The sequence below is a fragment of the Cyprinodon tularosa genome, unplaced genomic scaffold (genome assembly GCF_016077235.1).
Source record: "Cyprinodon tularosa strain WSP-4 unplaced genomic scaffold, ASM1607723v1 ctg356, whole genome shotgun sequence".
In the NCBI taxonomy this organism is placed as follows: Eukaryota; Metazoa; Chordata; class Actinopteri; order Cyprinodontiformes; family Cyprinodontidae; genus Cyprinodon; species Cyprinodon tularosa.
In genome coordinates, this window is record NW_024039070.1 from 716,451 (window position 1) to 739,431 (window position 22,981).

At 36.2% G+C, this 22,981-nt stretch overlaps 1 protein-coding gene across 3 annotated transcripts in view; it reads left to right on the forward strand.

Annotated features, from left to right (window-relative positions):
* The window catches only part of si:ch211-106a19.1 (uncharacterized protein LOC561797 homolog), an 80,168-nt gene extending 57,391 nt beyond the window's left edge, over nt 1–22,777 (forward strand). For 2 of the 3 annotated variants that reach the window (XM_038295491.1, XM_038295493.1), the window contains 13 exons: nt 564–814; nt 5,163–5,361; nt 6,674–6,794; nt 7,663–7,729; nt 8,161–8,313; nt 11,992–12,237; nt 12,376–12,496; nt 14,710–14,813; nt 18,577–18,672; nt 19,447–19,631; nt 19,760–19,980; nt 20,217–20,234; nt 22,363–22,777. In XM_038295491.1, the coding sequence (XP_038151419.1) occupies nt 564–814; nt 5,163–5,361; nt 6,674–6,794; nt 7,663–7,729; nt 8,161–8,313; nt 11,992–12,237; nt 12,376–12,496; nt 14,710–14,813; nt 18,577–18,672; nt 19,447–19,631; nt 19,760–19,980; nt 20,217–20,234; nt 22,363–22,505 (1,925 nt within the window). In that variant the 3' untranslated portion in view covers nt 22,506–22,777. The remainder of the gene's footprint in view (nt 1–563; nt 815–5,162; nt 5,362–6,673; nt 6,795–7,662; nt 7,730–8,160; nt 8,314–11,991; nt 12,238–12,375; nt 12,497–14,709; nt 14,814–18,576; nt 18,673–19,446; nt 19,632–19,759; nt 19,981–20,216; nt 20,235–22,362) is intronic. The other variant, XM_038295492.1, reaches the window with a different exon arrangement.
* Nucleotides 22,778–22,981: the final 204 nt, after the last annotated feature.

Here is a 22,981-nt window from a genome sequence, read left to right on the forward strand (position 1 = left end):
AAAAAAAATAAAAATTTGGGGTAAATTACTTTTTTCTGATACCATTTTAAAAGTATAAACTTACTTTTCTCAACAATGTTTTTTTTTATAGAACAGGATTTCTTTCTCCTATTTTCTTATGTTTGTCTCTGTCCTTTTTCTTGCACTGAAACTAAAATTGAGCTTCAACTGGAGCACTCCTGTCTTCTGCTTAGCCTCAGGCAGTCTCCTTTATTTAGCATAATGGACACATTTTCCACTGTTGGATGGCTTGACCCTAGTGTTTTAATAAAAAAGGTAAAATGTGGCTTTCTAGAATTGTATCATTCAATATTACAGCTGTTTTCCTTTTAAAAAAGCGTTTTGCCAGAGCATGGACAGTGGGCATTACTCAGTACTTAAAACCTTTATGTATCTAGAAGTGAATTTGACACATCCCTAATGGGATGTGTCTTCTAAATGAGGTGGTGTTCATATTAAGCAAAGTAGTGTGGATATAAAATTAAATAATTGCTTCTGGGTAAAAAATATGTACAGAATCTTTCTTTGTTAAGCCTTTCTTTAATGTAACTTTTCCCTCCTAGATGACTCAGGAGATGAGGAGCCCACAACACAGTCGGACCGCAGTGAAATTCAGGGTACCCTGAGGATACTTGTCAGCAAGCTTGATGACCTCAGCACTTGTAATGACCTAATCGCTAAGCATGGAGCTGCCCTGCAGCGTTCCCTCAGTGAACTGGAAGGATTGAAAGTCCCATTGGAAGGAGGGGAAAAGATCAAGGCAGTTAACGAGCGAGCCACCCTTTTCCGCATCACTTCCAATGCTATGACAAATGTAAGTACTCCTGACACTACCATTAAAAGATGCGCCAGCAGTATGTCTTCAGTGGTCTGTGTCCTGCATGCTGCAGAATGATCATGGGGACAGGAATACCAGTCATCTATGATGTCCTGGACAGTAAACTATGAGAGATTAGATGGTCACACAGAGCCAACCTGCTGCCTACATGTTTAGACTGGCATGTTTACAACCTATCAGATCACATTTAAGCTGCCAAAACACAACCACATCTATCGCCATCTAATTTAACTGCTTGACTTAAATTCTATTGACTCTTTTTTCAAGATACACAAAACGACCAGTTTGTTTAGGGTTTCATAGGTCTTATTATGTAGTAGTTGTGCTAATGGTGAATGAGAATTCAGGTAGGGGGTTGAGATCCCAAAGGAGCACCACTAAATATGATATTCAGTAAGGATGACAAAAATAGCTCTGGCCCCCTACGTTTCTAAAATTCTCGACAGCAGCTCGTAGAGAAATCTCAGCACACGTTGGGCTGAACAGACTGAACTGAGTGAAGGCAAGAAAGAATACAAGGTCTGTTTTTTTCTACTTTTTTATGAGAGTTTGATTTTAGGATCTTAGTAATAGCTGTTGTGTTGATCTTGAATGTTTTTCTCTATTGGTCAGATGTATTGCACCTTTTTCTATACAGTGCGCAAATTCTGAGCTGCCGTAGATGCATATTAAGTTTGCAGTAGTATCTTGAGTTAATTTATGATCATTTGAAGTCTTTTTTTTATTATTCTTTACATACAGTACCTCGCAAGATTTGTCAAAAAAAGCTATGTTCAAGTTTAAAGAATAGCAAATAATTAAAAAGTGCTTTTTACTAACCAATATAGACAATCAATAATAACTTTTATCCTGGTACCTTTTAAATAAAATCCAATACAAGCAACAGCTTTAGAAATTCACCTATTTAGTAAAATAGAGACCACCTCTGTGTTACTTGGTATGGATATAATGTTCAGGTGAAATGGGAACAACATTCAAAATCCTCTTTCTTTCAAAAAGCTCTGTGGTTAAATGAAAAATACAAACAAAAAATAATCAAACAATACATGTCCCCCTTCATATGCTTTCACTGGGGTAAAACATGGGGTTGGTGGCGTCATGCTCTGGCGTGCTTTTCCTTTTATAACGAATAACCTGCAAGTTAGGCACTCTCTCTCTCTCTCTAGGAAATAGAAAAAATTGTTGAAGGCTTTTGCGATTTGAGCAGTGCGTTGCCTTTCAGCAAGACAAGTCAGAACAGGCCAGGCAGTTAAATACTTCCCTCTTTAAATGCACACAGGTGTTGGACTGTTAATATTTTGAATTGTAATAAAGTTGCATTTGACAATTATGCCCTCTTTTGCTTTGCCTGTCAAATAAAATCTCTGTAAAATACAGTGGTTATGTGGTTGTAATGGGAGAATTTCACCGCTGCAAGCTATAACAACTTGAAGAAAAAAAAATATCTTCAAGCAGTGTAGAAATGGTATTCGTTCCAGTATTTTTACATTAACATCAAATGCTAGAACATCTTAACATAAAACAGTTTTCCTTCTTACAAATGTGTAAACCCCCCCCCCACCCCCTCAAATTGTTGGTGAGCTGTGTGTTAAGTCAATTAATTGATTCGTGTGTTAAACACAGAATGTCCGTATAGAACAGCTCCTTTGATCCCAAGGACATTCTGATTGGAGAAGCAGAAAATAGCAACTAGCAGAGTATTATGTTCTAAAGTGCTTCTTTCAAGAAATGTGCACATAAGTTATGACAAGATAATAGTTGAGCCATGATAGATTGGAGATTCAAACTATTAGATTACATGCTTCCAATACAGTGATTTGTTGCGGATATCACCTTTTTTATCTTTTAAGAATATTAAATGGAAACAAAAGATGGTTTTATGGACAAATATTAGATCAGGTACATTTTTTAAAATTAATGTTAAATCTTCAGTAAACCTCACACAGAAAATCTAGTATAAATTAAACTGATATGGGTGTGTTAATAAAAAATAAAGCGATACAAACTGACTGAATTGCTGTTAACTGGCTCCTGCTCTTGTATTGTCACTGCTCCAAGTGTCTCACTGTCTTTGATGGGTTTGATTATTGTATTTACATATACATATACTGTATGTCTTATCATACAGTGGTTATTTTAAGTGATAGTTGAAGTAAAATGCGAGAGCAGGGTTATACAATTATAACCAGGCTTGAATTTTTATTAGAAAAGAAAAATGAATCAATCATAAAGATAGTCCTCTTGTTCAGTTAGTAACTGCTTTTTGTTTTGTTTTTTTCAAACTAACAACGTACCATCTTCAGTTTCTCTCCAGCCGGGGGAGGTTTTAATTTAGTTCATTCAACCTTGACCTAACTTCTCATATGTGCCATGTGTGGCTCTAGTGACAGATTGTCCACTTGGTACATTGTATGGATGTCAGCACATGCCTGTTTGGGGTTACCTTAGTTTATAACGTGAAAGGTTAACTTAGTTTGTTTTATGCACGTTCCATCTACTTATATGGTTTCAGTGCAAAACAAAACTAATCTTTGGGTGCTCTATGTTCAAAAGAAAGATGTTTGATCAATTTAACAGAACAGTTTCAGTTCTTTCTTTGCCAAATAATTTGATTAGATTTAAATGGGACATTAGTTCTGACACTTTTTATTATTATTATTGGTAACTTTTAATTATTTCCCTTATACTGTTATGCCCTGCTGAGCCTCTATTCTTCAACGCACCACAAGTCACATGCAGTCTGTGATCGTACCGTGGAGTCAGCAGTAAAAAGTGGAACTCTCACACGTCTTAAAGTGTGATTCAGGTTTCATATTATGGTTTGGTTTGAGGAAGTGGATTTAGACGTCACATAGTTCGAACACTTATAGTGAAACTCGACTCTTTAAGCAGGGGATTCGTGACTGCTGGAGGTAAGAGACTCATTATTTCCCTAACAACACCACAAAACTTATATTATCTGTCTTGGTTTTAACTGAATATATCAAATGACTCTTATTTAGTATTTTTTTATTTTTTATTTTTTTTTACAAATTTAAGCAACAATATCAGAGCCTTATATACTCAAAGGCTACATCATTACAGTCTTAATTCAAAATTAAGTGTTAATGTAGCGAGGGTATAATCATGCATCAGTAAACTAATTAAACATTAAAATCAAATATAGAGAAAATTGTTTTACTGTATACCTACTGTAATGTAGTGTTACCGACTAACTTTGATTTTATGTATAGCCTTTTTTTGCTTTAAAGTTTTTCTGTTTTGTTTTTGCTTACACTAAATTACAACATAACTAGACAGATTACAAATGTATTTCAAACCTGTTCTTTTATACCAAGTTGATTCAAAAGTTTCACTATAAGATTAAAATAAAAAGCATATATATGCTGATTCCTGCATACAGTTCCACTTTTTTCCATATCCTTAATGTTGAGGCATCGCTATGTTCTTTCATTTTTTTATTGTTGCAGGTACTCATTTATCCATGCGGTTAAGCTTAAACTCTAACGATTTCTCAGGTTCTGCAATGAAAATAAAATGTTTCTGGTTTTGACCATAAGCCAAATGCAACCATGTGATTTGTCATTCACCCTAGTAGACAAGTTTTACCATTCAGCACATAAAGGCAGAGGTATAATGCAAGGCAGCAGTTTTAGATGTTATTTCACACCTCTGTCCTGAATTGGAAACCTCAGTGACCATCACGTGATACACGTCATAGTATGAGGTCGAAGGAGATATTTTATTCAGGTTCAATGACCTTTTAGATTAATATGAGGAAGGCTGCTAAAAACTCAACACGGTGGTGAGCCAACAATTGCTGACATGTAATAAATATCTGATCTGAAGTAACCCTTTCTCAGAAGTGAAATCAGAGCAGCAACAATGCCCTCTTTTGGCTCACTTAATCAAGACAAGGGACTCTGTTTTGTAGTGAAAGGCTTTAACTGCTCCTCATTAGCATGCTGTTTGTGAGGAGGTACATTAAACACAGCGAGGAGAGTCTGTAAGTGGCCTGTCTACATCTAATCATTGATAACTGTCCCACCCAGTGTTGATGATAACTGTCCCACCCAGTGTTGATAAGGAGCTGAGGTCTCAGTGAGTGTCTGCAAGGTTGTTTCACTTTCCATTCTGACTGGTTTATTGAGGTTTAAAGGTCAGTTTTATATTTCAGATATTTATTTTTTGTTGCTTTTAACCCTCAATCTGTATCCTGCACACTAAGGATGTGTTCACATCAGAGGTTTTGGTAATATATTATAGCCATGTGACCATAGTGTTTGCAGGAGAAATATTCATTTGTGTTCATTTTTTTCATAAGGCATGTCGAGACTTTTTGGACCTAGCTGAGACTCACAGCAGGAGATTGCATCGGGCGCTACAGTATGAGCGAGAGCAGCGTACCCACCTAGAGGAGACGATCGAACAGCTCGCAAAACAGCACAACAGCCTTGAGCGAGCGTGGAGAGAAGCACCCACGCATGCTTCCAGCACACCCAGTGTCCCAACCACCAGTCAGGGTGAGACTAGATGCCTGTTTTTCGCTCACATGAGCTTTAGAAAGTGGCTGAAAGTCATGTGTAGCCTGAAGCCTTATATTACAGAGCATCCTGATGTGTAGGAATGGAAGTTTTAGTTGTCTCAGATGGTCTCAAATTATCTCCACCTTCTTTTTTCCCCCCAAAAGAACAAATTAGCTTTTTAAAAACCTCCTAATAATCCTGTAAACTCACATTTTCTTGTTTCAGATTCTTTGTCATCTTTATAAGTAAAACAGTATGGGTTTGAGTTCACATGTGGTTGTCAAAAATAAACTATGCACTTAAATTTGACTAAGTGAGTTTTAGATTTGTTAGTTAAGAATAAAGGAAACAGTTTTATGGTAAAATGCTGAATTTTTTTATTTCAGTTGTTTTTATACACTTACTGTAAAACTGAGTCAGCCTATCTAGGATCAGTGCCACATAAGCTGCAATAAGCTGCACTTATCTTTGAATATCACCTAAATTTTGTAATATTTTCTACTAACTTCCATTACCCCAGTTTAAATGACTGGTCCAAGAATCTAGGATATTTATTGCTATTTTCAAACCATAGTGAACTTTTGCCTAGATCCCCATTTTAGAAGGCACACATAATGCCCTTAGAAAAATCTTAAACACTTGTAGAAAATAAAAAACCCCTTTGAAAGAAAAATATGGGCATGAAAATATAGTAAAATGTGTAAATGAAGGGTATCTAGTGCCATATGATTCATAAAATTAGAGATCGACTGATTCAGGGTTTTTTTAAGGCTGATGCCGATATATATTTAGAATATTTTGTAAATATATTTTGCCATCAGTCTAACTGATCCTTAATATATTTGGGGCTATTGTTTTGGTGCCGATATTGCTTTTTTTCTCCATTTAAATAATAAAAATCACACAATGATAACAAATGTTACGATTGCAACAAAAAGAAAAAATATCAACAAATCATACACAACATATTAACAATAAGTAGCAAATGGAGGTAGTTGCAATACATGCACCTTACACAATTTAAAAAGATTGCTGCTGAATACACAGATGAATCTGCAAATTCATGCAGGTATCGGCTGATACAGATAAAAGATAAACACAATTATCTGTCTATCTCTTCACAAATGCATTTGGACAGACTTTGGGTTTGATGCTGAACATGTTAAGCATACTTTCAGAAATGATGTCACTATGGCTAATGTTATGAAGCTTATAAAAACACTGATCTTTCTTGAATTTCACCTTTTAGGCTGAATTTTACTGTCTTTACCTGATGTTTGCAAGTCTGAATGATATAACTTGACTGCAGGAAACCAAAGGGTGAACAAAGAGGACGCAAGTGATGAAGATGAGGATACTGAGTACTTTGATGCCATGGAGGATGCACCTACTTTTATAACAGTGACTGCCAGTGAAAGCTCACAGCACAGGTAAGATTCAATGGCCCATTTTAAAATTCAAGTAAAAAAGTATTCATGTGCAGAACCTAGAAAATTAAATCTGGCTTAGAGTTTTTTTTGTAAAAAATCAGGGTTTTGAGATTTATATACATTTTTTATTTTAGCTTCATCGCTATTCAACAAATATTTGTAGAACCTCATAAAGAAAATGTTACTTATATGCTTAAAACCATATATTTGACTCTTTTTTAATTATAAAGTCTTTATGTAAATACAAATATTGTATAAAATCAACATTTTTTGTCTTAAACTGTGACTTCAATGTGCTAAATCTATAAGTTGGATATTTTAAACTGCTAAACCGATTTGAGGTTATCATTTTTTTTTTCCCGATAATCTGGGAGATTATCCTGCCATTTTTAAGAGGGATCAGATCTGCTTTGTAGAAAGTTGGGAACCCTCTGATCATAAATTAGGAAAATCCAGTATTTTGAATTTTCTATATGCAATATCCTACTGTGTATGATGTCCTGGTTCTTAAGCTCATGAGGATAAAATATTTTTTTATTTTCCACCATTGATTGCTTAAATTGCCTACCTAGGATATACAGTTTTATGCCCAGTGGGTAACAAGGTGGCTAATAGCTTTTTGTCAAAGTAAAAATCTTTGTCAAAGAGCCCAGAACATACCAATAGAACATCTCATTCTAACTGTTATGGCACAAATGTAGTTTTCTGTTGTCCAGGTTCACTATTAAAAGTGAATATAGCTGATAGAGAACTCAGTTCCTATTCACTCATTTAATTTAATTCTCTGTGCACTGTGTACAGGAATTTTTCAGGGATTTTATTTACTTGCTTGTTTACTCAAGCAGAAAATGTTCTTATTTTATTCCAGGCGATCTCAGGGTAATTTAAGTGGAGCGAGCGGAGGCCAGACCAGTGACTGGAACCAGGACGACCATGTAAGTTTCCATCTTCCTAACAAGAATGAGTAATAAGTCTGACATTTGAAAATGCTGCTGACTCTTGTATTCTCAGTATAGATCCATGTGTGGCTCTGCCGGGCTGACACTTCATTGATTTACTTGTGTAACATTTATATTGGCTGGTCTCACAGATATAGTACAGTCTTTCACACACACAAAAACCCACGCACACAACACGTACACACATGAACTGTTATTACAGTTTTTCCTGCCACCATGTCATCACCCCAATGGTGCCACAGATGTATGGTTGGATCATTGCATTAAATTTTAATAGGTCAGAGATTTGTTTTTCCTTGTGTTTTATATGTTGTCATTATGTGTCACAGTTTACTGATGTTTTGAAAGCCTGATGAAACTTTTGCTCAAATTTGTGGATCCTCTTTTCTTTGTTAACTATATCCCAGATGTCTCCGAGCTATAACGATGTGTCAGGGAAGGAGCTACTGCCGCGCAGACAGAGGCGGACTCATATCCCAGACAAGCCCAATTATTCCCTAAATTTATGGAGCATCATGAAGAACTGCATCGGCAAGGAGCTCTCTAAAATCCCTATGCCTGTAAGTCTGAAACCTGGCACACATCTTCACTCCACCGTATTTTCTATTATATTTTCAACATAGAACCACAAACTTTAATGGATTTTATTGGAATTAAGGGTAATAGAATGAAATAGAATAGAGTGCAAATGTAAAGAAACAGAAAAAAAATTTAGACAAATTTAGTGACCTTTTTCTGTGTTTTTGAGACTTTGGAAGAAATGGTGAACAAGTTTGTCTTCAGTGAGGAGCAAGTTGCTGTGAGGCCCTCCGCTTCCCAAGCACTGAGAGATGGCCAGGTTCAGCAGCCTGGTTGTGCAGCAAACTGCCTGCAGTCAGCAGAGAAGAAACCCTGAAAATGAGTCACACATCAGTAAAGTGTCTAATGACTCCACCCTAGATTACAACAAGGGCTGTAAATATAACTTTTGGTTAAATATTTTTGTTTCCTTCCTTTTCCCTGAAACTGTTATACTAAATGGATCCCTTACTTAAATTTATTTACACACATTTATTCACCTCATCTATTGGTGTGCCTCCACTACCCTTTCGTTAAATTTGATAATATAACATTGTATTATTAAATTTCTTTCTATCTGGACAGTGTTGATTTCTTTCTCTTTCCAACTACCTGGATATAAATAAGATCAAATATGCAAATAATCTGTAAATATGACCATACAACTTACAAGATATAGTGTTTTTAATTGTATATATAAACAAGTAATTTAGCTTTACTTAAAATATTTTTGGATTTTGTACTTTCAACATTTTGTGGGATTTTGTTTGAAATCTTTTTGTTTGAAATCCTTCAAAAATATGTTTTATGTTTTGTGTTGTTTCAGTGCTCATTATTGTTTTACTCATTTTCATAAATAAAAAAGTGTTAAATGAAATAGTGGATCAATAAGGAGTATCGTTAAGACTAGTTAAGTTTTTAATAATACCCATCCCTAATCCAGTCTGACTGAGCTTAAATTGCTTTGAAAAGAAGAACTAAACGAATGAATGAATGAATGAATGAATGAATGAATGAATGAATGAATGAATGAATGAATGAATGAATGAATTCCTTTTTTATTTTTGGTTTAGAAACAAAATTATTGTCACATTTTAAAAAAGTATTTATCCAAACAACAGAAAAAAGAAAAGCCCCAAGGCTTATTTTTCCCTTCCCTATACTATATATATATATATAAAAAAAAAAAAAAAAAAAAACTTTCACGGTTGCTAAGCAACAGAGCTTACGGCGGTAAAACCCGCCGAAGAGTAGACCTGGTCGAATTCACAGCCAAAACTCTTCCGGTCTCCTTATTTTCAAGGACTTCGAAGGATCCAGTCTAGGTAGACCGCGTCCTTGGAGGATGCAGCCCAGGTTTTCGAACAGAGCCTCAGTCTCCTTTCAAAGCCCTCTCTCTTTAGTTCCCCTTTGCTGGACCCAAGTCCTTATTAAATCCACAAGAGATTCACCTCTGCCTCCCTGCCTCTGCTTTTGGGTCAATTAACCATAGCCAAATCATGACACTACATGCCTGTCAATGTGTTTGGTTGAGTGTTAATACGTTGTATTTGGTACTGTTGACTAGAAAAGTGTCTGTTGCATGTCTTCATAGCAGCTCAAATGTTTGTGTGTATTAATACTCACAAAGAAACGCTATCATTAATGAACATCCTGAGTTCGGCCTGGGCAGATGGCTGCTCACACTAAGTCTGGATCTGCTGGTGGTTTCTTCCTGTTAAAAGGGCGTTTTCCTCTCCAATTTTGCTACAAGCATGTTTGATGTGACCGATTGCTGTACACTCAATGAGTCGATACAAACAGCTGGTTTTCCTTAGACAATGTGATCTGGTTGAATTGTCTGTAAAGTGCCTTGAGATGATGTCTTGTGAATTAGGGCCACATAAATAATTTGAGTTGAGTTTTTGTTGCATATGCAGTTTGTTTGGCAGAAGACATAGGTTTAAATTCTGTGGATGTCAGCTGACTGTCGTCAGTACACTTGGATAAGGCTGGACTTTGTGATGATGTTTGTTCTCCAATGATCCCTTATAACTATACTAAGGCTAGTTACAAGACTGCAAAACCTTGTCATTGATTATTTGACTTCTGAAGACTATCAGAGTAAAGGGTTTAAAAAATAATGCATTGTAATTTTTTAAGATAAAAAAAGCCCATGTATATCATTGGTAATTGACATCTTTGTATTTAAAATAAAATCCGGTGAAATAAGCTGAGGTTTGTAGTCGTGCTGTGACATATGATTAATGTCAGACGATATTAACTATTGAGCACAGCTCTGTACAGACTACTTTTGCATTCTCCTCCAATCCAACACAAACATCAATTAGCATAAACCAATTCTTCCTCCCCTATCTGCATAATACTCCGCTTTGCTGAGATTCCATCCACATTAACATGAATCCTCATATGCATATTATAGTGACAGGTTGGTTGCACAGCGACTTAAGAAAGAGTGACTGAAGAAAAACACCCAGAAGACAAGCTTTGATTTGGACTTCATAATCAAAATGGTTTGCATGGAGCTGGCCTGTCTGATCGAGGACCAGAGGAAATAAGTGTTGGCATCATATATGAAGCAAAGTTATCAAACATTACCTTAGAAGAGTGAACAGTTGTAGCTGATGCCCAGCTAATTTTGGAGATGATTTAGAGCACAATACCAATGATAAGAGAGTTTTGTACGTTTCATTTTTTGGGTTTGGATGAAATCTGATGGTTTGATGATGTAATCAATGATATACCACATGTAAAGGTATCACATTGGGTTCATTTTGGAACTATTTGTGGACGCCACATTACTGAAATAAAAACTCAAAATCTTTAGTGTTATACAAACAAAAGCTTCATGCAAATTCCTACATATCCATACGCAGTGTGCATGAAACTCACTATGTGCTGAATATTTTGAATATCCAGGGCTTTTGCTGTAAAGATAAAGAAGCAACAGGGAAAAAAAGAGCTGAAATCCTCACAGGACATTGTTTGGACTACCTACTCGTTTTTTTTTTTTGTTTTTTTTCTTAGTTTTTCTATATTTTCCACAGGAAACTACAATGTGCAAAAATATTTAACAATGAACACCAGAAGCATTGGTTGGGCTCTGGCTGTATCATATATACCTTGTGGAAAAAAAGAACAAAAACCAAAATTAAGGAATATTTTCATTGCTTTTTTTTCTGTGATTTTTTTTTATTAATTGTTTATATTTAAATAGTTATTCAATTAAAACAGTCACACATATGCTCACATATGTTCAAAAGCTAACGCAGGGCTTAGGCTGGAGATACTTATACCCTATACTATATAGAAATGGCAAACATTTCAGTCTCTAGATCTGTTAATCTGGTTATCACTTGTTAGCTGTAGCTGCAGTAAGATGATCCTGCAAAATATTGGGTTATACTGAGAAGAGCTTAATCAAAATGAAAGCCTTGCTTCAGATTTTTATTGTTAAATATATTACAATACCGGCCTTTTTGCCTTTTCACTTCAAGATGATACTTTGCTTTATATTGATTCTATCATATACATTTTTTTTATGAAAATACAAAATGTGATAAGGTTTAGCAGTGTTATACTTTTCTAATGCGTTTTATTTTTCATTTTTAACAAGGGGCTAAAATAAATGTAACGCATGTAAAATGTGATACATTTTACTAATTCTAATTCTCCATCAGGTAAACTTTAATGAGCCTCTGTCGATGCTGCAACGTCTCACTGAGGACCTGGAGTACCATGAGCTTCTAGACAAGGCAGCACGCTGTGAGTCTTCCCTGGAGCAGATGTGCCTAGTTGCTGCCTTTTCCGTTTCCTCCTACTCCACCACAGTCCACCGAACAGCCAAACCCTTCAACCCCCTCCTGGGAGAGACCTATGAGCTTGACCGCCTGGAGGAATTTGGCTACCGCTCATTGTGTGAGCAGGTACTAGTGTCTCCAAGGGCAGACTGTGTTTACACATTTCCCAAAGTGCTTATGCACATTTAAACCATAAACTGCTGTCAGATCCTTTTTATTAATTGCCTCCTCTCCTTGTGATTTTGTGTCTTTGTTTCTGCTCAGGTGAGCCACCACCCGCCTGCAGCTGCACATCATGTGATTTCCAAAAGAGGCTGGACCTTGTGGCAGGAAATCACCATCGCCAGCAAGTTCCGCGGCAAATACCTCTCCATTATGCCTCTGGGTAGGACATCCCTCTGCCTGAAGAGGCGTATTATTGTTTAAATTGAAAACATTAAAACTCAATGCTCTGTTCAAGAAAAAAATCGAATTGTACTTGGAGTTTATGAAAATGCAACATGATCCTAATTTTTCCTGGGTTAGTCTGTTTAAGGCCATTTTAACATGCTGTAGTGTAATATGTTCATTTAGCAGCTCCTTCCTGGTTCACTCTACTAAACTCATGAATCCGGCTTTATGATTTTAAAGCCTTTCCTTCACCTCAGTTGACACGCATGTGATTTGCAGACAGTGAAAACTGAAACACCAGAATCCTTCCTTTTATTGAACATTCCTAGAGAAATAACAGTAGACTGACATTGTGTGCTGGCGGGTCAATAAGTAGGACTTTTTTTTTTTGCAGCAAATATCTAATATTTAATATTTAATATTATCTAATATTTTCTTAGATTTGCAGCCATTGAAAATAGACTGAACAAAAAATAAACAGATGAGACCAAGATGGAGCTGGGTGGGAGGCCTGCATTTTAAAAACAAAAAAATCCTACCATTGAGATACTGTTTATAAATATACAAGATAGTGTCAGATCTCATTAGTACATATTTACCCCCATCCGTTCTTTCTCATCTGTGCTTCAAGCACTCTCTGTGATCTTTAGTATGTAGTGCACAGTCCTCAGGTGTGGAGTTCTACTGCAGAGAGGCTCATCCAACATGCAGAATATCTCATTGCAATCGAAAGTTTGATCTAAAGGAACCTAAAATATGTGAGCTAATGCTAATAATAATTGTACATTTCAGACATTCATTGCTTACACTGATATTGTGATGACATTATTTGTGGGATATAATCTGCATACCTTATTCTTTGCCATAATAGACAGCTCTATGTTTGGTGAAAACTAAACAGCATACTGACAGAAATAGCTATTACAAATTGGAAAGCACATTGATGGAGGGGTGATCATTTTGTCACTTAATGCAGCCTCAGAATTTTGGTACCTTTTCGTCGCTTATTGACTCAGGAACTCTGTTATGTATCGTTGTTCTCAAAGGTCTAATGCAAAGCTATATCTCTGACGATTCAGCCAGGGATCATTTAATTATAGTTAAAAAAATTGAAAGGCACATTTAAAGGAAAATGTTAGAACCAATAATCTTTTTGGGACATGGAACCATCTTTTCTTTTTTCTTGTCTTTTTTTTTTTTTTTTTTTTAAGAACCTCTTACATAACTTCAAGAATTTAAAGCAGCACTAGGCGATTTTGGAGTCCCTCCCTCTACAGAACTTTTTGGACCTTTTTGCGGGAAACTGTTATTTTTATTTAAGTCAAGTTTAGTTAATGAGTAAACCGTCTTTTTATTTGTACTCATAAGTTGATTCAATGTTCACATTTAAGTCACAAAGCAGATACGGTGCTTACAAGTCCAAGAAGAGGTCTGCATCAGTTTTGAGCATTTGTTTTTGTTCATCACAGTGTAAATCGCTCTTCTGCAGGCCCTGTCCCGATCCTATTCTCATTTTTATCTTTCTTTCCGTGTCTTTCTGTACCATTTTTTCTGTAGGCTCTGCCATATCATAAACCTCCAAAATTAACATAAAAACAGTTCTATAATCACCTCGGGGTAGCGAAGCATAGCTGTTGATGCAAATGGACTTTCATCGGGACACTATAAAGCTGTTTGTCTTACTGCAAATATAGGCCCAAGACTGCCACTGGGTCAGTGGTACAGAAACTTACAAGCTTGGTTTTCTGATCAAAGCCAGTAGGAGATGGCAGCCCACTCATTTGTCTCATAGAGACGACTAAGATCACCTAAAGCAGGGATGAGATATAAATATAAAAATGTTACTTAGTAGTGCTTTAATTTATTGGGCTTTAAATTGCGACATTGCTCTTTTAAATCTGGATGGTTTTATTTTTAAACTCTGTGGTTTCAAAGTAAAACAAATATAATGAATTCTATATTGCACTAGGATTTAAAGCAGGATTAGATGGATAAAACAAGATTAAGTGGATTTGATCCAGCAAGTTATGCGTATCTCTGGCATCTGGCAGTGATTCTAACAAACCGTAAATTGTATAGAAAAGAGTTTTGAATCACAAATCAAACCCTATAATCTCTCTTTCATTTTTAATGCCAGCAGGAAGCACAACAAAGCTGGTGAAATCATACCCTCCTGTAATATCATTGTGTTCTTTCTTTGTTCCCCAGGTGCCATTCACCTGCAGTTTCACTCCAGTGGGAACCACTATGTGTGGCGAAAGGTCACATCCACGGTGCATAACATCATTGTGGGCAAACTGTGGATTGACCAGGTCTGTTATTGAGCGCTTTTCTTTTCAACTATTCTTTCTCTGCATTACTGCTGTGACCTTCAAACCAACCCTGCAGGATTATTTTCCTTTTTTGGGGGGGATAAATGTTTGCAGCACAGATCAGCACCATAGCAAACTCTAACACGGAGTAGATCTTTATTAACACATTTACAATACATGCATCAGATATAACTTTGGTCAAATTATTTTGCTTTCCCTGATTTCCTTTTTTAATTTTATTTTTTAACATCTATCCGGCTGACAGAATTATTATAAAGACCTGAATATCTTAGAAATATGTGCTTTTGTGTTCCTACTCTTATGACTCTGCTGCCCTCTGCTGCTTAAAAACGTGTCTTTGGCTTGCCAGACAGGCAGTAATAAAATACAAAGTACAAACTGCTGTCAAATAAACAAAAAATGGGACACTGATATGGCATTGATAAGGAGTATCAGTTAGTTAATCCAGCCGTTGGAAGCTGATCTGGGCTGTTGGGCCATATCAGACTTCTCATTAATTCCTTCCACAGTTTTCCCAGGAAGTCACTTTTTTCCAACCTATGGCCTCTTGTCTCTCTAAACTCCGGAAAACTTTTCTAAGGAAGCATCTTTGATGCTCTTATGTGACAGAAGCTTAAATAATCTGAAGTTATAATGCATGGAAGTGTTGTTTCTGCTCTGAGCAATATGTTTATTATGCTGCTTTATTCACACTATTTCTACTAGTTTTCTACAGTCGGTATATGATTATATGATTGCAGATCAACAGCAAATGAACCTTTTACCAGTCACTCTTCCTCCATTACTCCATCTGAGGCGGGAACATGTTTTAACGACACAGAGGTCCTTACTACATTCATACAGAACCTCAAAGTGCTGGTTATACAGATTTCTTTGTTTTATCCTAGAATCATGCATCTATCGACCAAACATACTTTTGCATACTGATTCTCTTCTATAATGAAGGTATATGAATCAGAGATGCAAATTTTAGGATGTAGTTTTTCACTCTGCGCTAGAAATCTCCATGCAACAACAGAGAAGTCAGCTTTAAACAACACCAACAGATTACATCCCTCAATATATGTTTGGAGAAAAAAATGTTTTTCTTTATACATTTTTCCATTAAGTTGCACCCCAAAATAGTTTTAAATGAATTACAAATGACAGAGTTCATGTCTGTCCATTGGGTAAAAATACCAGGTCTCTTGTTTGAGCCAGATGAATGGGCTGTTTCACTATGTTATAAAGAATTATCTGTTCATTTGTAGTGAATATTTAAGTTGGGATGATGCATCAGACCTGAACTGAATTTATTGCACAAAATTTCTTAATTTCTGAATGTGGTTTAAGAATTAGAAAATTTTTATTCTGTTTCTAAACACAGTTTTTATTTTATTTTTTTTTATTTTTCTGTTTGAGTCAAGATTGAAATCCCCAGTATACAGATTTATTACTGCGATGAATTATTGTGCACCAGTTACAGACTTTTTTTATTTGTGAAATATATTTAAAAGTACAATTATTTAGTCTGAAATTAAAGCTGAAATAATTTCTCTTTCTCATTCTTATCAATCCAAAAGTGTGAAAACTAGTTTTGGCACTATAAATACTTTGCCAACCCCTGCAAAACCTTCTAAAAAAGGTTTTTGACAGACTTTGTAAAAATGGTCAGTAAGCCAATTTAAGTTCAGCAAGCTTTTATAGGGCAGAGTTTAATTGGTCCAAAGCAGAATGGGAATCTGCTGACGTATACATGCTAAACCATACTCTAGGATGCAGTTGAGCAGTTCTGTAAGCCTACACAGTAATACGGTCTGGCTGAATCTTGCATAATGAGCTCACAGATAATAAAACAGCTAATAAAACAGGGTTTATTGTAACACTTGAAACATTTTTTATTATTTGTTGGGATAAGAAAGGAAAAGTGACTACAGAAAAGTGTTAGAATTTCCTAACTTTTTTGTGTTCTTGTCTTAAAGATCAAATTCAGATTTAAGTAAAAGTATTAAATGTATTTGGTCTTTAATCTTTCTTTTTTACTAAGTTTTTTCTCTACTTCATTAGTTTTGTCTACTCTTATTGATTGTTTTGGTGCTTGAGCAACTTATAGAAGCCAGAGATAAAACCCTAACTACGGTAACTCTAAAATGGAAAGTGTTTTTTTTTTAGGCTCATGAATCCATAGTAATGTATTCAGAATTGATTTGGCAATCTTCCACTGGTTCGGATTTATGTACCTAGAAACACACTGACAGATGTAAAAAAATTTTTTTTTATTTATTACGTACGTCTTTTTGAATAGTACTAATTAAATTTTCCCAAATACCAGAAAGAAATTATCACAATAGTGCAGAATCCCAAACAGAATTGAGCATGAAGGTGTGTAGTTTTTAAAACAACAGCTAAACTAATATAGGTAGATTTTTTTTCTTTTCGTGAATGCCCACAATCTTAGACTTTGAGAAGTTTTATTATCATTTTGTATACACTATGTACATTCAAGTGCAGCAGTGTTAAAATGGTCAAGAATGGCTGAATGTATGAGTGTGATCATAGCTCCAGCAAGTGTAGATGCAGGATCAGCACCTACTTAGGGGGGCAGTGCTTATCCATTAGGCCACTGGGTCCTTGAATGACTTGAACACATGTTTTCTTTCAAGTTGCAGTTTTTCTATTAATACTTTATACGATTTACTGTTGTTTTAGATCTGATCAGATTTGATCAGCCTATTGATAAAAATATATTTGTAGGAGGATGGCGTGAAAACAGATTAGGCATTAGTAATCTGAATCTAATGCCCGCAAAGTTGTCAGAAATTAACCATCACACTCTCTACCTTGCATTTTAATGAATTATAAAGATCAAACTACTGAAGTGAACTAATGCCCCAGCTTTTGTTCCTTTATCTTTAAAACTTTTATATTTCCATTTTTTTTTCCAGTTTTTTTACTTACAAAGTTTAGCTGATGTTCTTTTCCATCTTCCTACTCTGCAGTTAACAACTAAAATTATTTTTATTCTCTTGCTACACTATGCAGATGCCCTGTCTGCATTGATGAAGATTCACTCCCTTCAGCATGCCAAATGCTTAAAGACCCCAACTTACATCAGTCTGACCTTTGTGTTTAAAAGCTGCTAAATATGAACACCTTAGTGCACTTTTAGACTGTGTGTAGAGACTTTAATTTTCAGATTGTCAACAAAATAATAATAATGATCATAATGATGATGATGAGAGTGAGATCATAGTAATATTTACATTCCTTATGCTTATGCAGTACAACATTTTAACAACCTTTGTCTAAATACACACGCATTATAAACCAAGGGCCAATATATACAGATTCCTGATAGATGCAACAGGGCTTGATGTTTCATGTAATTTAATTTTTTTTTCTCTCACATTTAGATCCATATAGGGCATATTTTCACAGAAGCCAACAAACACGCCTAGATGAGAAGCAAAGTGGCAGCAGCTTCACAAGCAGCACATCCTGCATAGCCAGCATTGCTGATCAGTTTTAATCAACTGAATGTTGATTAAAAGCACATTAGGAGAGGGTGTGCCTTTAGCATTAAGCTAATTAATTAAAAATGATTTAAGGAGTTTTAGAGGACTCTGTAACTCAGCAGACATAGGTGCATCATGATCCAGCTCATCTATAAGCTGGTGATTAACATGAAAGAAAAAATAAATAGATTTGTGTTGTCATGTAGTTTGTTTCCCTCCCTTATAATGTTCTGTATGTTTTTGCTCAGTCAGGAGACATCGAGGTCATTAATAACAGGACGAAGGAGACCTGCCAGCTGAAGTTCTCTCCTTACAGTTATTTCTCCAGGGATGTTCCACGGAAGGTAAATCACTTGGGGGTTCATTTGTACAATGCTGCCTCCTGCTGGAATTTGTCAGTAAATGTCTTATAAAGCCTTTTCACATTTTTTTGAAATACCAACCATAAATCTATTTAATTTGTATTTTATGGAATGGATCAACACGAATATAAAAAGCAAAATTATAAAGAAACTAATTTGTAAATGCCTCAAACGTTCTTTATCAGATGGATCAGAGATTTGGTCATAAAACATCTGCAAACTGAAATTACAGCACATTGCTGTAAACTGACAGGCCAGGCAGGAGAGCACTGGGTAGTTAGGAGGACTGTGGTAACTCTGATTGATCTGCTGCATCCACAGCTCAGTTGGAAAAATCTGCTAAGAGGACAGTCGTTAGTCTTAATGACCACATATTTTGCATTTATGGAAGAGTTGCAAACTAAAAAAAGCCACTTGACATCATGCTGATGGACTTGCTTTCTCAGACTTTATGGGAAGATGGATGGGGCTAACTACAGGCTAAACATACTAGAAAATGACTGAATGGTTGCTATAACAGAATAGTTTAGATCTTAGATATGTGTAGAAATATTATATTTGTTTAGTCTAACCAGCTTGAGATATTTGTGTGAAGATTGTGTGAACAATGGGCACAAATTTACACTTTGTGGAAATAAGACACAAACATACAACTGTAAACATACAGATATACTAGATATTTGTTACAGTCTCCTGAAATATTAGGACTTTGCCTTAAAGTTCTAGACATATGATTAAGATGATTCCCCCCGGCAGGTAACAGGTGTGGTAGCAGACAGCGGAGGCCGGGCTCATTACATCCTCTCTGGTACATGGGATGACAAAATGGAGAGCGCTAAGATCGTTCAGAGCAGTCGAGGAGGAAGCGGATCAGAAGGAAAGCAGAAGACAGTCTATCAGACTTTATCTCCCAAACTCCTCTGGAAGAAATACCCTCTACCGTAAGCCTCTGCTCCATATATCGGACAGCTACTATTATTGAGTAATTGCTGCTGTGAAAAAAAGACCCCTGTGTTCAATCAATATTATTGACTGTATAACACCAAAACATTTCCCCTCACTTTTTCAGGGAAAATGCTGAGAACATGTACCACTTCTCAGCTCTGGCTCTGACCCTGAACGAGCCTGAAGACGGGGTGGCACTGACCGACAGCCGGCTGAGACCAGACCAGAGGCTGATGGAGGAAGGCCGGTGGGATGAGGCGAACTCGGAGAAACAGAGACTAGAAGAGAAACAAAGAGCTGCAAGAAGACGGAGGGAAGCAGAGGCCACAGATGCTCTGGATGAAGGCATGTCATACACAGTAAAAAACAGTCTGCACTTTGAAAGGAAGCGATTACTTTATCTAGTCTTGGGACATACAATTTATTTTGAAATGTATGAATTCAGAGATAAAGATAATTAAATATTCTGAAAACCTGTAGCCCAGAGCTGGATTCATCATGTCTCTGTGTTGGACAAATGCAGGATTTTATTCAATGTATCCATGCCTTGTCTTTCTTTTCTTCCCTCTGTTGATGTTCAGAGTGTGATTATGATTCTGGTGAGTGGGGATGTTCTGTGCCCCTCCTTTGTACATTCCACACACTTTCTCCATTTTTTTTTGTTTGCCCTCTGTGCTCTGCCTCTGGATCTGCATGATACTCACCCTATGTCAACTTCTTGGAATAACAACTTAGGATAACACATGACATTTTCCTGCATACATGTGCATTTCCATTAAGGACTGACCTAAGATAAATGCTGAATGAAATATAAGTACAGAGCTTTACAAAAGCATTTATACCACTTTTCACATTTTTTTTTGTTTATTTTTAATGGGATTTTCTAATGCAAAGTAGCCCATAATTGTGCTGGGAAAGGAAAAGGAAATAATATTTTTTCAAAGTTTTGAGATTATTCTCTATAGAATAGTGCCCTGCAAATCTATTGAGTCCCTTTACTCCCCTAAATCCCTAAATCAAACTACGAAATGGCAAACCCGACAACTCAGCGAAAAAGGTGGGGCAGGATTTAAAGGAAAAGTCCGGTCGGCAAAGAATGATCATTGGATCATTATCTATGCCTAAAACTAATACCTTTGCGGTGATTTAATGAATGTAATTATTATTAATCAGTAAAAAAAAATTGGGGCCATCTTTGCCCCAATTTAGTAACACCTCACTCCTGACATCCTTCGGTGTCACATCATGTTGCAGTAAGCCGAGCGTCATTCTCCCTGCTTTGCAAGTAAAATCAATGGGAACTATGAGACACATCTGTAATCAACAACAATTATTTAAGATTTCGAGAGGACCTCACCATTTAATTTTGCGAGAGCTATAGTTAAACTGACAATGCCCACATGCATGGCATTTGGATGTTGTAATACATCGGGTAAAATACAAAAAAAAAGTGTTATTTCACCTTTTCGATTCATGATCCACCACGGATGGGTGTGTCGTTGGTTTGCCAACTTGAAGAGGGAGGATTTGCCATCGAACTTCTGGCCAGAGAAAAAACGCGTAATATGTAGCCAACATTTCAAAGAAGAATGTTTTCAAGATGACTTGGATAATAGCGCGTTGTGACTAACACCAGATACAGCACTGGGACTTGATGAACAGCCGATACCGCACGTGACGTCACAAACCAGTAGGTAGCAGTAGTGCTCTTTGACAAACATGGATGTCTCCAGTAAAGCACATTCACATGAAATTTTCTCTTAAATAAAACACATCATTTATTGAATAATATGTAATAATTTCATATTTAATATACTTTCAGAAGTTTCAATTCTGAATATGACCGGACTTCTCCTTTAAAGCAATGTTTTGGTTCTAAAACAATATCTGAATCTTTGAACATAGTGCATGGCACTGCTCAATCCATCAAAAAAAAAATTGGGGGAGTAGACATGTGTCTGTCAACCTAACCTCTGCAAAGGGAGCTTCAATTGGATGGAAGTAGAGAAGAGGCCCATGGAAGCTTTGTTAGAGCTGCAGAGGTCCACAGCTCAGGTGGGAAGAGAAGGATATCAATTGATCATTTGCCCCATAAATCCAAACAGCAGCATACTGCTGTAACACTGTAACAAGTTTAGCAGGGACGGTAAAGCCAGTTAGTCGATGGAAAGATTACAAGAAAATTAATTACAAGAAAACCCTAAAAGATGACTTTAGACCCCAATTCACAGTTATGCACTGCTTTGTGTTGGAGTACAGAAAAGAAAATCTCAGTAAAGTAGATTGAAGTTGTTTTAGTAATCTGGCATAATTGTAAAATTCGTTTTGTGAAATCTTTAGATGCACATTTTGAAAAAAAAAAAAAAAAAAAAAACTTAGTTCATTTGACTTGGATTTGTTATAAGTAAAAAATCACTACACAACTCCCATATCTAACAATTTCACTTTTTACCAGTTTGATAGCTTAAAACAAATGATGAATATGATTTTATTAATTCTTTGCTTTTCACTTATCTTCCTTGTTTTGTTTGATGTTCCTTTTAGATTTTTCAAACTCGTTACTGCTCATTTGGAGCTAAACTAAATGTAGTGCACAGACACCAGTGGCAACCCATAGAAAAAACATTCCTGTATTTCTTAGTAATAGCTTTCAAGTGTCGCCTCTCTTCTGGAGGATGTTTAGGTAAACATTATGATATAAATGTAAAATCTTTGCTTCTTCCTCAGGTAGAGACTATGAAGGCTACCAGCCGCTGTGGTTTCACCAGAGAAGGGACTCGGTCACTGGAGAGACAAACTTTGTGTACAAGGGAGGTTACTGGGAGTCGAAGGAGAAAGAGGACTGGAGCATGTGCCCTGACATCTTTTAGCTCAGGAGCTCGTCTTGGATGACTCCGACCTCACTGGACAGGGAGCTGTCCAGCCTCTGGCCTCAAGCAGTGAAAGCTAGCTGGCTTACGAGCACCAAAAGGACCTTTACGAGTGTGAGAAATTATGTGTCTCACACAGTCTCTGATTACACATTACCTCCAAAAGATATGTTTCTTTATTTTAACTTGGATTAAAAAAAAAAAAATCACAGGGAGTTCTGTCAGCAGTCCTCCCTGCACAATGCTGAAATTCTGCTGCTCCACAAATAAAACTCACAATGCACTTTTCCAGAATTTCCTCTACTACAGATTAACAACAGCAGAGCTAAAGCTCATATGATTGCAGATTTTTATTAGTCTGGTGAAATAATTAAAAGCCACGCTGAAACACAGCAGTGTTAAATTCACATCAGTATTTCCACTGAAAGACAAACATTGTCCTTAAATTTTAAAATCCCAGTTAAAACAAAACTATA